Source organism: Sorex araneus, chromosome 5 (assembly GCF_027595985.1).
Source record: "Sorex araneus isolate mSorAra2 chromosome 5, mSorAra2.pri, whole genome shotgun sequence".
Classification (NCBI taxonomy): Eukaryota; Metazoa; Chordata; class Mammalia; order Eulipotyphla; family Soricidae; genus Sorex; species Sorex araneus.
Window position 1 is genome coordinate 214,116,664 of NC_073306.1, and position 17,022 is coordinate 214,133,685.

Here is a 17,022-nt window from a genome sequence, read left to right on the forward strand (position 1 = left end):
CTTTATGAGTAAAAGCAGATATCACTGAGTGAAAAAGTTGTCTATAACAAGTTCTCAAAGGAAAACTGAACGACTCGAGTATACTATAACTTGAATAATAGGCATAAAAAAGAAACAACTTCACATCCCAAAGGAAAAAGTAAGTGTCGGGGAGGATGTGGATGGAAGCGGAACCTTGTACATTGGTAGGAATATGAATCATGCAATCATAATGAAAAGCAGTATGTGGTTTCTCAAAATAACAGAAATTCTATCTGATCCAGTTCTTCTACGTCAGAGTATTTGCAAGAAAAATACTAACTCAGGGATCAGTATATGCCTCCTTGTCATTTCACTGCAGCTGTGTTTAAAACAGACAGGAATCATAAGCAAGTTAAATACCCTTCCACTGATGATTGGCTAAAGTTGACGTGATATAAATGCACAATGGAATACTATTCAGCTATAAAAAATAAATGAAATCCTGTTATATGAAACAAACAGATGAACCGAGAGGTTGTCTCCTAAGGCAAATGAAGAAAGACAAACACCTTGTCATTCTACTCACTTGTGGCATATGGAGAAAAATAACAAGTAGATGAGCGGAACAAGACAAAAACAAGCCTTTAGAGTAAGAGATCAATTTGAGATTACCAGAAGAAAAGGGGAAATCGGGAGCTTGGGGGGAGGAAATTATTTAGGTAAAAGTACCAAACGGCACAGTAAAGGACAGAGGGTAAAGAACGGCAGAGTGCCTAATGGCGTACATGCATGCAGCGTGTTAATAAGGCACACCTGAAACATGTAACGGTAAAAATCAGTATCGCCTCAGTAAAACTAAAGGAAAGAGGACCATGCTGCTGCCAGGGCCTTTCTGGTGGGTGAGCTGTTGGCGGCCAGCCTCAGCCTTGTGCCCAGGAAAGGCCTGGCGTGAAGTCACTTACATATTTAGTGGATAGGAGAATCAATGGGAGGGAATGAACAAATCGGACAATGGCACCGGTGAGATGAAAACAGAAGAGAGTTTGGAGACGGGGTCCGTTTGGCAGCCCGGGTGTTGAGGTCTGCAGTCAGTAACCGTGCCTGGGTTGTGCTGGGAAGACAGTGAGCACTGGGGAAAGAATCACACTACTCAGGTGACCACACGGTCACAAACAGTGCTGGGGCCATCAAGCCGAGTCCCATGCAGATGCTGACCAATGTGGCCGGAGAGTGAGGACAGAGAGGGCCGAGGGACCTGTGTCCAACACAGTCGCACAAAGCTGTGACTGTTGTCATTCCCTCGCGTTTCTGTCTGTACCAATAAAATCACATTTAAAAATGACTGTTTCCAGCGGTGACTATACTCTTTCTTTAAGGTAGCCAATGGCACCCTCGCTCGCTGCTGTCTCTAACTAGGTAAACAGGGCTGGCACACAGCACGTAGGGCATTTGGGAGTTGATCCCCAGCACCCCAAGGCTGCCAGGAGTGATCCCTGAGCACAGAGCCAAGAGGAAGCCCTGAGCTCCACGGCGTATGGCCCAAGAACAAAGTAAATAAATAGGTAACTAGCTAAAGACTTTGCAGATTGAGGAATAGGTCAAATAAGCAACTTTACAAGCACACACATGGGTGATATGTCACACAGTGTAGGCAGCCCCTGCGGACATTATTTCTTTAGTGTATTTCTCCAGCCCCTAAGTCCCCGGGTCACTTACGGGTGTTAATAACTCAAGACAAACATGCTGAGAACTGGAAAGAAAAAGAGGATCCGTAAGAAGGAAAATCAGATTAATTAGAGTGCTAAATTAATAACAAGGTGAAATCATAAGTTTTCTTGTCTGCGGGTCCTCTTAGAGACTTCTTAAGCCTCTTTGTAATTGGCCAAGACACCTTCTCTCAAAATTAGTGGCCACGGAACTCTTTCCTCCCTAGAGCCTCTTAGAAGTACTCTCCGTATCCTGCTGTATCCAGGGACACATTTTTGGAAATTCTGGAAATGCAAATGACTTTATCTGGCATGGAGGCTGGAAAAAAGGGTGAATTTGGTCTAAAACTATCCAGAACCATTTAGTTAATCAAAGGAACTCCCTTCTGGAGCAACCTTTGGCTGCACAGCTGTGGATGGATCAAGTTCCCTAGACTCGACAGTCCACCTGTGAGGGTGTGCTGGTGGTGACGGTGACCCGAGTATCAGGCGATGGCAGTAGGGAAAGGCCATGGGACATCCAAGCTGGACGTGGGGACAGGAGCCTTCCCTTACTTCAGACCCTGGGGCGGGTCTAATTTTATCTAATCCAGGCTGGATGCTGGTGTCACCTTCAGTTCTCCTGAAGCCGGGAGACGGGGTGGCAGTTAAGGCACTTGCCGTGTATGTGGCCAACCCAGTTTAACCTGGCCCCCTATGCGGCCCCCGAACCCTACCAGGAGTGCAGTCAGGTGTAAGCCTCGAGCTCCACCCTGTGTGGCCACGAAACAAAAGAATTTAGCTCATTTTTAGAGATTTATGTAGGACATGGAACGAGTCAAAACAGGTCAAAATCATGGAGAGTAGATACTTCTTCTACATGTAGTCTCATAAAATCTACCTACTTATTTCTAAAGTTTCAAATAGCCCCTGGTAACCCAAGGCCTGGGTCAAGCTGTCACTTTAATTTATCCTAACTCCAGGTGAAAATTATCAACCTACTGGCTTCATGGCTTGGAAGCTGGCCTCACACGCTGGGGGAAAGTCATCCCAGATAGAGAGGGGAACACCAAGTAATATGTGATTGGAGATCCTGCGCGGGAAGGGAGATGCGTGCTGAAAGTAGACTAGAGACTGAACAGGATGACCACTCAGTACTCTTATTTGGAACCACAACACCCAAAAGGAGAGAGAGATATCAAATTGGAATGCCCCGATACAGAGGCGGGGTGGGGTGGGGGGATGGGACTGGGGGGGTGGGAGGGATACTGGGTTCATGGGTGGTGGAGAATGGACACTGGTGGAGGGATGGGCTCTCAAACATTGCATGAGGGAAAAACAAGCACAAAAATGTGTGACTCTGTAACTGTACCCTCACTGTGACTCACTAATTAAAAAACAAATTAATTAAAAAATTATCAACCTAGGGCCGGGGCAGTAGTAAGAAGGTGGGTTGCTCGCCTTGCACGTGGCAGACCCAGGTTCAATTCCCCGTGCCCTGTGTGGTGTCGTGGGTCCCCCCAGGAGTGAGCCCAGCGCCCAGGGCCACCCACCGGGTGTGGCCCCCTCCGCCTGCCCTCCGCGGCCGCCAGGTGTGAGGGGAGGGTGCCGGGCGGGGGTGAGGCGTCTGCACTAACACACACCCGTGTCCTCTGCCCCAAGGATCCTGGAGCTGCAGCAGAACGGAGACATGGACATCCTGAAGCACAAGTGGTGGCCCAAGAACGGCCAGTGCGACCTGTACTCCTCCGTGGACACCAAGCAGAGGGGAGGCGCCCTGGACATCAAGAGCTTCGCGGGCGTGTTCTGCATCCTGGCGGCGGGCGTGCTGCTGTCCTGCCTCATCGCCATGCTGGAGGCCTGGTGGCACAAGCGCAAGGGCTCCCGCGCCCCCTCCAAAGAGGTACTGGGCCCCGCGCGTGGGGGGCGGGGAGGGGGGGCGCGGTGGGCTCGCGGGGCGGGGCTGCAGGCTGAGACTGGCCCGTGACCCGCAGGACTGGCCGGTGTCCCCCGGGTGTCCCGCAGTGCTGGCCGGTGTCCCCTGGGTGTCCCGCAGTGCTGGCCGGTGTCCCCAGGGTGTCCCGCGGTGCTGGGCGGCGGGCAGGCTGACGCATCGTGATGTTCCTGGGGAATCAACCCAAAGCGGATGATAAACTTCAATTCCACTTAAAAAAAAAAAAAAGATGCTATGTCCCTTGACCAGTTCGCAAAGATGCTTTATTGTTTCCCTGTTGTTTCTGAGTTCATCAGTAAATTATCTGTATCTCTACGATTAGACCTAGGAAACGCGGTGGTGCAGTAAAACAATCTGGATTTTCCCTGCACGGCCAGATGACTGAGAGTCAGTCATCTGACTGAGACCTGTCTGAGAGTCAGTGCAAGTAACGTGTAGCGTTAGCTCCCTGGGACCACCCTTAACAATTCCTAGGGTGGAATCTTCTAGGATGCTGCTTTCCTCTTCTTCTTGAGTCTGCTTAACTCCAGGACCAGGACAATTTTTTTCAGAGATCTGAAAGTATGATTATAAAGTATAATTACAAAGTTACACGTTGTATCGCTTTTCAAGGTGGCATGCCCCCTGTTTTTATCAAATTTATGGATGTTAAACTAGAGAAAAATCTGAAGTGCAAATAAACTACTTAATTGGTTTATTTTGTTCCCAAGGGACAGATTTTCAGAAAATCTTATTAATGAATCATATTCACTAAAGCGTCACGAATTAGGATGAAATACAACAGGTTTTAATTTGTTGCAGGATTTGATTTAGTGAACAGTTTTAAAGGACAGTTTTAGATTTTTTTTGTGATCAGACCTTGACTAACAGATGCCGAGAGAAAAACCCAGCAGTATCTGCTCTGATGCACAAATGAAAATCCTTCTCATCTGCATACATAGTAACTTTTCCAAGTTAATGTGCTCTTTTGAAAAGATTATTTCCGAAAGTAATCTGAGGATTCCTTATATGCAAAACTGATTGTCACCACTTATAAGGAAAAACTTAGCAATGACCAGTCTTAGTTCCTACATGTCTGAAGGAGCAGACATTCTGAATTAGTGGAGTAGGGACTTAAAAGTTAATCAGGTTTTATTGTAGTATTTTCTTTGCAGAATAAGTTTCTGATATCTCTACCGACACTGTGTCGATGCAAAAGGCCGCGTTAATGGAGCAATGTATTTGAGATGTCATCTTCTCCAAAAAAGTAGAAATTAAGGACTCCCCAAGCTCCCGATAGTTTGAATTACTATATTTAATATTAAATTTTTGCATTATTATGTCTGTTGATGGATGACTACATTATAGTTGCTGTGGGAACCATAAAATTATATCACTCATCCCCCTAAAGTCTCAGTGATAATACTCTATTAATGGATATTTTTATTGGATTTTCAAATGAGAAAGGAAAAAAATTGATGCGCATCAAAATATTTTTTACTGAGGAACTTTAATAGCCCAGTGAAAAGAAAATACATACCCCATCTTATTCATGACAGCTAATCCAGATTATATGGACAAACATTTTCTCCTCTTATGATGAATAGGTATTTCCAAGTCCCTTTAAACTTAATTTATCGGATTTGCCTATGAAGAAGATTTATAAGAGACACCGTATTTCTCGCCAGTTTTATTTTTCCAATATTGGGCTTGTTTGCTCACCTTTAGTGAAAATCCTCAGGGAAGTATGAATCCGTTACAGCTCTGGAGAGCTGAGGCCTTGCTTCCCTTCTCCTTGCTGGATTCTTCTTAAAGACAGCATTCGTCTCTTGGATGTGAGGCCCAGGTAGCAAACCTCTGTCTTAGACGGAAGCTGTCACTGACATGTCAAGACTTGGGTCTTAAGGTCGACTGGCCTCAGTATTGCCTCGTGACGGACTAGACGGCTAGAGCCCCTGGAACCCCTCCACTGAAGTCGATTCTCTTGTGCCCAGTGCTGCTCTCTCTAAAGAACCTCATGTCTCTGTTGCTTGAAGAGAAATAACACTGTAACAGCCACTAACACTTCAGTGGGAAACCGCCCACCTACCGCTGACTGCCAGAGATGGGGAGCTGAGTGGGTGGGGATTCCCCAGCTTGGGATGGGACCCCCCGAGACGGGAGAAGGCATGTGTAAAGCAGAGGTGGTGCGGGGAGGTTGCTAAAAACCCTCCCTTTTGTTTGTAGTTTTTGCCTGGTCTGGTCCTGTCACAAAAATGGCAGTCACCCATGCACTGCTCCCACTTTTTAATCATTGCATGGGGAGGTGTGCCCATTTTGGAAACTTTACAGCAAGCCAAAGATTTGCTATCGATGACCTTATCTTGAATCACAGTGGTGCCTAGAACCTAGCACAGGGCCTGGCTCCTAGTAGGTGCTCAATAAAAATTTGTGCAATGAATGACCCCAAAGTTCAGTCGATCACCTATCATGTTTGCTGAACTCTTTTCGAACCGTGGAAGCCAGTACTGATGAGAACCTTATCTTCTTTCTCTTCATCTCCAGGATGACAAGGAAATTGACCTGGAGCACCTCCATAGACGGGTCAATAGCTTGTGCACAGATGATGACAGCCCCCATAAACAGTTTTCCACCTCGTCAATTGACTTGACCCCTCTGGACATTGACACTTTGCCAACACGCCAAGCCCTGGAGCAGATCAGCGATTTCAGGAACACGCACATCACCACCACCACTTTCATCCCAGAGCAGATCCAGACTCTTAGCCGCACGCTCTCGGCCAAGGCCGCCTCGGGCCTCGCGTTCGGCGGCGCGCCCGAGCACCGGACTGGCCCCTTCAGACACAGGGCCCCCAACGGGGGCTTCTTCCGGAGCCCCATAAAAACAATGTCCTCCATCCCCTACCAGCCCACCCCCACCCTGGGGCTCAGTCTGGCCAACGACCCAGACCGGGGCACTTCCATCTGAGCCGCGCAGACTCGCGCCCTGCTCCCCGCCTAGGGCTCCCGGGCCAGGGGCAGTCGGATCCTGTGGGACTAACACGGATGTAACTTTCTTTTTAATCAGGATGGTTAGTGACAACGGCTAGGCTTCTTCCCCCACCCCCTCCTCTCTCTCTCTCTCTCTCTCTCTCTCTCTCTGTTTCTTTCCCCCCGCCCGTCCATCCCCTCCCCTCTCCATCGCTCACTTGTCCCCCAGGAGACAGTATACTAGGAGCCCCCCAGTCCGCTTTCCAGACACTGTACTTCAAGCATAGGGAATGTGCGCTGAGCATACTAGGAGTATGTGCAGGATGAATTCTACATCGAGGCCTCTTGTGTAACATTTCTCTATTTTTAAAATCTATGATTGCAATAACTTCAGTCTTTTTTACATTCTTCTGCTGCACCCATACAATGCTCCACTTCTGTTGAGTGTCCTTGAACTCTGGACCAAAGGCAACCCCTGTGTTGTTTATAAAATAATTTAAAGATTTTATTCAGGCCACATAATATGAGAATGCAATTTTGTAGGATTACCAAAAAAGCCATTAATATACCAGTCGAGACTACAATTAAAACCAGTCCTGCACTGCAGCAGTGCATATGACCTTTATGTGATTGTACAGTATTCAAAGTCTTTTTCTTATGTACAGTAAACTTTATCATATGGCAGAAACCTCTATTGTGTTAAAGAAATTAGTATCTCATATATATACATATATATGCACCTATATAATGTGTATATATATATTAAAAGGCAGCCATTGCTATTGCAATTCGTTGAATAAAGCTTTAGTTTTTAAGAAAAAAAAAAGGTATTGTATAGAGCTGGGGATCTTTTCCATTAGAAAAGGCAGGTTGCTTTAATGTCACTCTGACACGCCTTGTTTGACAACAGAGGATTTTATACTTTTGTTATGAAAACATCCTGGACAACTGAAACATTTGTTCCTAGATGCCACTCACTTGACTAGGTCTCGCATTTGTTACTCAGAACTGTATAAAGCTAACCTTGATCATTTTATTCATAGTTAATTCTCTACATGGAAAATGCTTTTAGTCGCACCCTGTCCACGGCAGCACAGAGTTCAGTAAGAGTTTAGACTTAGGTCATTGGAGGTTAATAAATTCTCTTCCAAAGCCGTAAATCGATCAATGGAGCGGGAGTCAGGAATGGTGCGGGCCCTGGAGAAGTATTGACGTGGCCTTAATTACGTCATGGATTAGCCTAGAGGGAAAGGAATAGAAGAACCGTACTGGGCTCTGTCCTTCGCCCCCTGCTTTATTTAGTTCCTCGGGGGAGTTACCAATTTTTTACATTAGTGCCAAGCGTGCAGGAGGACGAGAGCGAACAGTGCCTCTCTGCACAGCCTTTCACTGCAGCATCCTTACCTGGTAGGAACTAGGCGGGACTTCGTAATCCTTAATTAAAACGTGGTAAGTAGGGCGCCAGGACTGATCTTGTGTTTTTACGCAGCCACACACTTACTTTAATCCAATTCACTCTGTGGCTAGGACTGACATAGGAGTCAGCCTATGTTACTTGCTTTAGGAGAAATTTTAAAAGTATATTCTTAAGGTATATTTTGATGCTAATTCTGTTCTGGGGAGCATCTTGTACTGTCACTGTTTTTGTACTAAATCTTCAAATATTGTCTACTGTGTAAGGCAGAAAAATTTCTTATCATGCAAAAATCATTTTGTTTCCAGGGTAACAAGTCCCTAAGTGCATGCACAGCTCGTAACGCTCATGATCTCATCCACAATTCTGATTTGAAAACAGAACAAAACAAGAAAAAAGAACTTTGCCACAAGCTAGGTAGGGACGTACCAGATACTGCAGTGGTTTTGGCTATCAACAAACTGTCAACCATGTACAATATTTGAAATAGGCCTATTTTGATGTATTGCCTATTATTAAACAAATACACTCTTTTGGAGGTCTCCGTTATGAGTTACAGAGCTTTCTGTGTATAATTTGTCTAAATAATTTGTCTAATAAAAATTTTTTCTAAACTTGCTCTCATACCATGGAAATTTTAACTATAAAATTAGAACATGCTTACTTTCTTACAGAGTTAACTGAATTTTTCTAAAAATTTATTCTGAGTTCATGAAAGCATAGGCACATTATTTTCTGTGGCAAACCATGCCGAAAACAAGTGGTCCTCTTCTAAAAAAAATTAATTCTAAATGATGTCATAAGCAAACCAAAACCTGTCTTTCTGCTATTGAGGTGATTTGAACCAATATTATATTTGTTTTTGAGGATATCTCTGTGAGGACTTTTTGGGGGAGAGATTTTATCCTGTTTCATGTAAATAATGCAATGCGGTCTTCGTAATGATAGAGTGAAAATGTTATATCAGAAAAAAAGAAAGGAAAGGAAATTAATACTAATTGCTGCATTGAGATTTATTTATTAATAATTGCTTTGCTATTAGAGTAATAGTCAACATACTGAATCTATTGATTTAACTTGATTCTGGGATTATTTCTAATATAGTGTTATTTTGTGCTTTTGAACAATATTTCATTCATCTAGCATTGAACTAACTCACTAGATCTGTATCTAAAACTATATTCAGCTTAGGTTACTATATCTGCTGTCCTAAACTTTTTACTGATGATTTTAACTGTTGGAACTAGTGTGCCGAGGAGACCTAGACTGTCTCAAATAGGGGAGCACGAAAAGGCAGGCAGCTGTGATTGGTCCAAGTGTCAGTCGACAATCCGGGACTTTGCCCTGAGTCTCTGGCTTTACCGCTGCTGTTTCGGCCCCACGAGCTTCCCGGGCTGCGGGTGTAGGGAGAGCGGGACGCCGGCCGAGAGTCTCGGGTCTGTCCCTCCTTCCGTCCCGGGGGTCAGGGCGGGCGCCGCACCCACTGCTCCGTCCATGCGTGGGAAAGTGGCCAAGGCGGCGGCTTCTGCAGAGCCCAGCCCAGCCCCCCCTCTGTCCGTGCCCCTTCAGGCAGTCGACTGTGTGGGGGCCACGTGGCTCGGGCTTGTCTCACTATTTCAGAACAAGACAAAAAAATCTTTCATTCATGGACTTTATATTCTCCTCAGAGGTCCAGTGTGTCCCTTTGGTGCATGGTGGAAAGAACTGGTTGTCACATCAGAACGCAAGCACAGGTTTTGCTTTAAACAGACGTTAGAACATTGTACGCCTTCCTCTCTTCCTCATATATATACCGTTACAGGCGATTGGTTGTTTTCTTAGTTCTATTATTTTTCATCTCTTTTCATTGGGACTGGTTGTTAACTAAATAAATACTTTTAAAAATAGATTTTGCTGATTGGTGACTGTGCTTCATCACATGTTTCCTTAAATCAGGTCCATTTTTCCTCTATAAAACCTTCTTCCCGCTGCAAACACAGCCGGCGTTAACAATTCAAACAATTCTGAGAATTAGAATCTTGTAATCATAATTTTAGGTAAGACACTTTGCAGGGGCTGGAGCGATAGCACAGTGGGGAGGGCGTTTGCTTTGCATGTGGCCGACCTGGGCCCGGCATCCCATATGCCATATCCCATACCTGGGCTGAGCATCCCTAAGCACCGCCAGGAGTAATTCGTGAGTGCAGAGCCAGGAGTAACCCCTGAGCATAGCTGAGTGTGACCCAAAAAGAAAAAAGAAAAAGAAGGTTTCCAGATTTGAGGGTGGCAAGTAAGGGAGTGGCACGAACTCCTCACTGAACACGGGGTTTGCCCCACACGCTTCCCGACTGACGAAATGCAACAGGCTCGCTCAGAATGGACAAACTTGCAGAGTTTTATTTCTAGAAACACACCCTCCCTCCCTCCCTCCATTGTGGGCGGAGATTACTACGAGGCTGGCAGGTGTGACCACGACGGCAGCTTTAGTCAGCACCCCCTCGTGGCCACAGGTCGAGGTCCCTGAGGGAAACCGTCATTGGACACTCGGGAAATAGCGCTTCCTAGCTCCAAGAGGCCCGATTCCCTCGCCGCCGAGTGTCCTGAGGCCTGTTCCCTGCAAGCTGCGTGTGGGACAGTCTCCAGGCATACGTGGAGACTCGTGTTTGGGGACGCGTGTGCCGCTGTGGCAAGGCTCAGCTCTCACCCACGAGCAGCAGAGCCGCCGTGCCGCGGGTTCTGTTCTGTGCCAGAGTAAGTTACCCCGCGAGGTCGGGCCCTCTGGGGGACCAGACCATCAATCCACCCCCTGGCAGTTCTCGGCTGCTGATTGAGTTTATTTCTCATGGTCAAATCACCCACAGAGTAACCTGAGATTTCAAGATCAAATCTCAAAACCGTGCACATTCCCACCTGCTCCTGGCCAGCTCAGCCTCTCCCATTCCTCTCACCCTCCTCCTCGACCCTGCAGTGTCCACCGGCCTCCCTGTCCACCACAGCCGGCCTCCCGCCTCCTCCCGTGTACTAAGTTGTGGCTGTTAGAACGCGACGGCTTTCACACAAGCTGCTACAGAAGAGCAACTTAACTCCTGGAAGCTTTTACATTTTTGTGCTTTTGCTTGTCTTGAGCTCAAGTTCCTCGTCTCCTCTGCTGTCCCCTGGGGCACGGGTGCCCTGCTGGGCTGATGGACCCGAGGGTGAGCTAAGGCCACCCACCCGCAGCCACACCCAACTCTCCCACACACCTCTGGGCTCCCAGCACCTCACAGGGGGCGGGGGGCAGTGGACCCACCCGGCCCACGGGGGGGCTCCACGTGGTACCATGGCGGGTCCCCGTGGTAGATCCACGGGGCCACGGTAGGTGCACGTGACCGAGCAACCCCACGGCGCGGCAGAGCCAGGCGGGGCGGCTGCTCCCTTTCTCGTCTGAAATTTCCAAACTTCTCCTTTTTCAGCAGTTTTTGTTTGTTTCCCTATAACAGTCACAACACATTCAAAAAAAGGAAAAACTATAAGAATAAAAAATAATAACAAAGTTTTTTTAAAAAAGGAAAAACTATACATTTGCCAACATTAGGGGTATCAAAAACTCTTGTTGATTTCTTACGCACATGATTTAAGATCAGGGTCACCTCTTGGCTAAATCTTACACTCGCCAAGAATCTTCTCAGCATGGAGGGAAGAGAAGAAGGGGCTGTGTTCTTCAGACTCAACGTCAGCCTCCGGTGGGTCGGACGAAACCCGGGAGATGAGGGTCCGGTTCCCTCAAGGGAGACCCCTCGGAGTCATCCCCCCTCCGACAGGGGAAGTGAGAAAAAATTCACAAGCTTTCAGGACATTAATTCTCACTCACTGGAAGTTAATTAAGTTTTATGTCACTTTTATGACAGCTGTTTGAAAAAGAGAAACATATGTCACAAAACTAAAGAACAACAAAGCATCAGAAGCCGGGAAAGGATGAGAAACATCGCTTTAGTAAGCATGCTGCCTGTCAGAGAGGTTGGAGTGGGAGAGAAAGCAAATTTTAACTTTCAAAGTGAGGCTTTAGGGGCTGGAGCCATAGCACAGCGGGGAGGGCGTTTGCTTTGCACTCGGCCAATCCGGGTTTGATTCCCAGCATCCCATAGGTCCCCCAAGCACCGCCAGGAGTAATTCCTGAGTGCACGAGGCAGAAGTACTCCTGAGCATCACCGGGTGTAACCCAAAAAAGCAAATATAAATAAATAAATAAATAAATAAAGTAAGGTTTTCTTTTTAAACTGCTGCTACTAAAAAATTGCATAAAGTAAGTAACTTATGTCTGTGACTATTCTTTATTTAAAATTTTGGTATTGTTTTAAAACTAATGTGTATACACATGTGTGAAAATAAATGGATCATTCTTGAATTGAAAAAAAGTAACCAAATTACCACTTATTTTCTGTATCAATATTTGGAGGCCTTCAAGAATGAGCTTATCTAAAGTATAAGAAAGTGAGATTCACTTTCAAGAAGTTAAACTTTGGAAAACTTTCAGGATCAACAGCATTTCGTGGAGCAAGGAGTACCAATATAAATTCACCACCAGATAAATAAAAATTCTGATTGTTAACTTCTCTCCAAAATTCCATCAATGCTGGCTTGTAAGTAAATTCCAGCCCTTTTTTTGGCATGTTTTTAATTTTTTGCTGTACAATTCAGTTTTAGAGATTAAAAACACAAAAATTAAGTTTCAAAGAAAGATACCATAAGTCCAATGATCTGGTCTAATTTTCTATTCTAGATGTACCTATCGGACACTTAATATGCTCAAGAACTTCTCTAAGAAATATGTGAAACGTGCTTTGAGTGTTAACAGGTAGAAGGTTATTGCCATCATATAGTTAATTGGCTTTAGATCTCAAATACAGAACTTTCATTCACACATTGTGTTTTAAAATGAATATACTTCTTTCCAAATCAAAACATTAAAAATTGAAATTAAAAATAACTAATCAGTGCTGCAAGCTACACGCATAATTGGAACTTCTGGGTGCAATTATGCATAAAATTTACTGCTCCCTCACTCAGTATTCTCCATGGAAATGTCACGGTAAAAATGGCAAAGCCAACCAATATGTTGCAGGAGACAGATTGCACAAGAATAGTCTTGAAAAGTTTTGGTGTGTCTAAGTAACACGGCAAGTTCTAGAATACTTCCCAGCTACCAACAGTAGTTGGTAGTTGGGAAGTATTATAGTTGATTCTCTCCTTTTGCATCAAAATGAAATTCCTAATTCTTGTTCCGTGATAATATTTGTCCCTCGTATGTTCTGAAGCTATGTATTGTCAGAAACCTCAGTCGGGTTGAGGGGGGAATATTAGGAATAAGACAATGAAAGAAGCTCTATCAAGCTCACCCTTCCTGAGTGCTCACTGCGAGCACGGCCCCTGCTGCCCCGAGTCCCCGCGGGCACACCATGACTGCAGTCCTTCCAAGGCGGCACGAGTTCCAGGTGTGCACCCTCGAGCTACTTGTCTTGAGTCGAGGAGAGATGGGTGTGGGATGCTGACAAGCACAGTTCTCTTCACTTACGTGGGGCCTCTCTTCGTAAAGCTTTCAAGGTCGCACAAACAAAGCACAAACATTCGCAAATGAAACACTTGGTTTCTTGGTTACAACCGAAGGCACAAAATGAAATTATTCAGAATGCAGAATATATGTGAGTTGCTGGCAGCCGCCCTCACACCCGCCTGCCCCCTGCCTCCTGCTGCCTGCTCTTCACTGGCTTGAGAGCTGGGCAGAATCACTATTCTAGGTTTCCTACCTTTTTCAGTTTCCATATATATACATATATATATTATTTTATATGGGAGAACTTGGCAATCTCCCCATGGCGTATTCATATGCCCAAACAATGATGGGTCTCATCCCCTGACCCTGAAAGAGCCTCCAATGTGGCACCATTGGGAAGGACGAGTAAAGAGAGGCTGCTAAAATCTCAGGGCTAGGATGAATGAAGACGTTACTGAGACCGCTCGAGAAATTCGATGATCAACGGGATGATGATGATGATGATAACGATGATGATGATGATGAAGACAGAATATATGTATTATCAACTAAGTGCAATGAAGAAAATTGTCCTTGAGAAGAAAAGAATGTGTGACTGGGAATGGTCTCAAGAAATAAGAGGTGCAAAGAGAATGTGGGAAGCTCCGAGGGATGCCAAAGGGTTCTCCAAATCCAAGGCAGCAGAGACGGGAAAGGCTCGTCAGAGGAGCCTTCGGCTGGAATGTGGGTCAAGAAGCAGAAATCAGGGCTGGAGCGATAGAACAGCGGGAGGGCGTTTGCCCTGCACACGGCTAACCCAGGTTTAATCCCTGGCATTGCATAGGGTCCCCCAAGCACCGCCAGGAGTGATTCCTGAGTGCAGAGCCAGGAGTAACCCCGAGCATAGCCGGGTGTGACCCAAAAAGAAAAAAAAAAGCAGAAATTGGTAAATTTGTAAGTCTGGAGGCTGGCTTTAGAGATTCCTCTTCTCTTCCCCCTCCGTGCATTCGCTGAGGCCTCACGATGGAGCGAGACAGCACTGAGGGAGGGGAGGCTGCTCGGGAAAGAGAAAACTCCATCCTCATGGGCTAAGGTCACCTGGAGAAGGAAGCAGAGACCCCCACCCTGGGAGCACGGGTCAGTCAAAGGCGAGCGACAGGGTAGGTGAGTGACGCACACTCTGTGAGCCGGGACAGCTGCAGGAAGACGAGGAGCACTGAGGCCCGGACGAGTGAGCATATTTTATTCTATTTTATCTTTTTCAGCTTGGGGGCCATGTCTGCTGATGCTCAGACGTTAGTCCTGGCTCGGTACTCCGAAATCACACTAGCAGTGCTCGGGGGAACAAAGCCGGGTCTGTCACATGTAAGGCAAGCGCCCTGGCCTTCCCTTTGTACTATGGCTCGGGTCCCAGGAAGTGAAACATTTTAACACCCCAGCTATGCCAGCCTGAGCTCTTTGAACAGCCCGTGCCCAGAAAGTGAACCCACCCTCAACTCTGCTCACCGACACTGTCAAAGCTTCAAACTCGGGCGCTGAACACATCAAAATAACTGCGCAAAAGTTGCACAAAAAGTGTGGCAGTCAAAAAAAATTTTTGTTGTTGTTCATTCTCATTTTTTCCATGAGTTGAGATGGTTTAGGGGGAAAATGATATCAAAGCATTTTTCTCTCTAAGGCTTGTTTTCTTCCCTCAGGAATCTGAGTGGATTCTTGAGGTTGAGGAAACACCGCGAGGAGCTGGAGTTCATGGTTGGGGAGGACAGGGGTCTAGAGCAGGAGATCCCGAGGGTGCTCAGGGGCCGGGCCGTCCTGGCAGGGGTGTGAGGCGAGGGTCCCAGGCTCGGCGCTGCTCAGCCCTGTCGTTCTGGGGAGTCTCTGGGCCACCTGGTAGTGCCGACATTCTGGAACCTTCTCGGCTCCCCCGAGATGCTGAGGAACCCCGTGCTGCTGGGGGCCTGCCAGGCTCTGCCGTGCGAGGCCTGTCGTTGGCCCTGGCGTCCCTGAGATGGATCACTGTGCTCCCGAGTCCAGCACCGGTGGTGAGGTGGCATTAACCAGAACATTCTCTTCGTCTGGTCAACTTCCAGTTAGGACTTTTCTCCCTCTTCAAACAACACATTAATCACAGAGAATCAAAACCTCAAACGGGTATTTTTCGGAGCAACCCCTCATAGCATTCAGCAAAATTAACTGTGTTGTTGTTCGAATGTTCTCTCCTCCGCTGGGGGTTGCGCCTACTGGTTCTTTGAGTGGCTCTGAAGAAGGCCGCCTCCTTTCCCCCTCACGACCCTGATCTGTTTCTCACACAAAGAGACCCAGAATCAATCTCATTGTCTCATGCGTGACGGCAGAGATTCACGTCCCCTGGCGGGGGGCTCCCCATGCACTCCGCCCTCAGTGTCCTTGAAAACTGAGCCCAAGTCCCTGCCTCACTGGAACAAGCAGGAGCTGACTCCTGGGGACAGAAGTTCAAACACAAGCTTCAGAATACAGACGTGTCCTCTAAAAGGAGCAGCCTACCATGGACCGCATCTCTGCAAACACCTGCTATGTGAGAACCAGCACACTTGGAGCCGTGAGTCCAATCAAACACCTGTGGAACAATCGCGGTCTCTCCGCAGCAGCTGTGTGCTTTTAGCTCCGAGCCGTTTCAACTCGAGAGTTCAAGCAGCATCTGCTAGCGGAGCTGAGAGCTGCACGCCACAGGGATGCGGGCGTAGATCTGAAACACTCACCGTTACCTACCCGAGTCTCCTGCCAGTTTAGGAGGCAAATGCTCTCAAGCAGACACCCTCATCAAGACTGTTGGAGTTTGGTTCTGGGTGCTGCCTCCACTGACGGCCTCGTTTTCAGAAATCTCATTTTCACTCTAATAATGTTCATGCAGACATTTCCACAGGAGGGACTTGCAAGCACAGCCGAATGCTTGGAGTGCCCTCATTCCTCTGACTTCCCAGGAAAAAGGCTACGGGGCTGCGTCTTGTTCAAGCAGACTAATTGGGATTTAGAAGTTTTTTTAATTTTGAAGTATTGACTTTTCTCTTTTATGTTGATTTCGCACAGTTTACAATATTATATGGTTCCAAAGGTTGAGTTTAAGTGTAAGTGCATACTCTCCACCCTGCCCCACCACCAAAATTCCTGTGCCTTTGACTCCCCAAAAGACCCTCTACCCATAGGTCCACCCCTCCTCACCTTCCCTCTGGTAACCAACCTCTACACCTTCCACTGATTATGGGAGTTAATTTTGTTGATGTTTGAGTGGTTCATTTAACAGATTAAAGATAATCTACCAGGGCCGGGACAGTAGCACAGCAGGTAGGGTCTTTGTTTGCCTTGCACGCAGCCGACCCAGGTTCAATTCCCAGCATCCCATAGGGTCCCCCAAGCACCGCCAGGAGTAATTCCTGAGCACAGAGCCAGGAGGAACCCTTGAGCACAAGTCTAAGAAGTTTCATATTCAAGTTTTAGAATAACCTTGTTTTATAAATTATATGAGAATAATTCCTGAAATGTGTGCAAGCACCACAAGACCAATTATGACGATGTGAGCCCAGAGCCACACCCTC

The 17,022-nt window shown here is 46.7% G+C and overlaps 1 protein-coding gene across 4 annotated transcripts in view; it reads left to right on the top strand.

Annotated features, from left to right (window-relative positions):
• The window catches only part of GRID2 (glutamate ionotropic receptor delta type subunit 2), a 1,314,711-nt gene that overhangs the window by 1,265,982 nt on the left and 31,707 nt on the right, over positions 1-17,022 (top strand). For 2 of the 4 annotated variants that reach the window (XM_055138199.1, XM_055138196.1), the window contains 2 exons: positions 3,309-3,549; positions 6,124-9,850. In XM_055138199.1, the coding sequence (XP_054994174.1) occupies positions 3,309-3,549; positions 6,124-6,546 (664 nt within the window). In that variant the 3' untranslated portion in view covers positions 6,547-9,850. Of the gene's footprint in view, positions 1-3,308; positions 3,550-6,123; positions 9,851-17,022 lie in introns of those variants that run through there. The other 2 variants (XM_055138197.1, XM_055138198.1) reach the window with 1 other exon arrangement.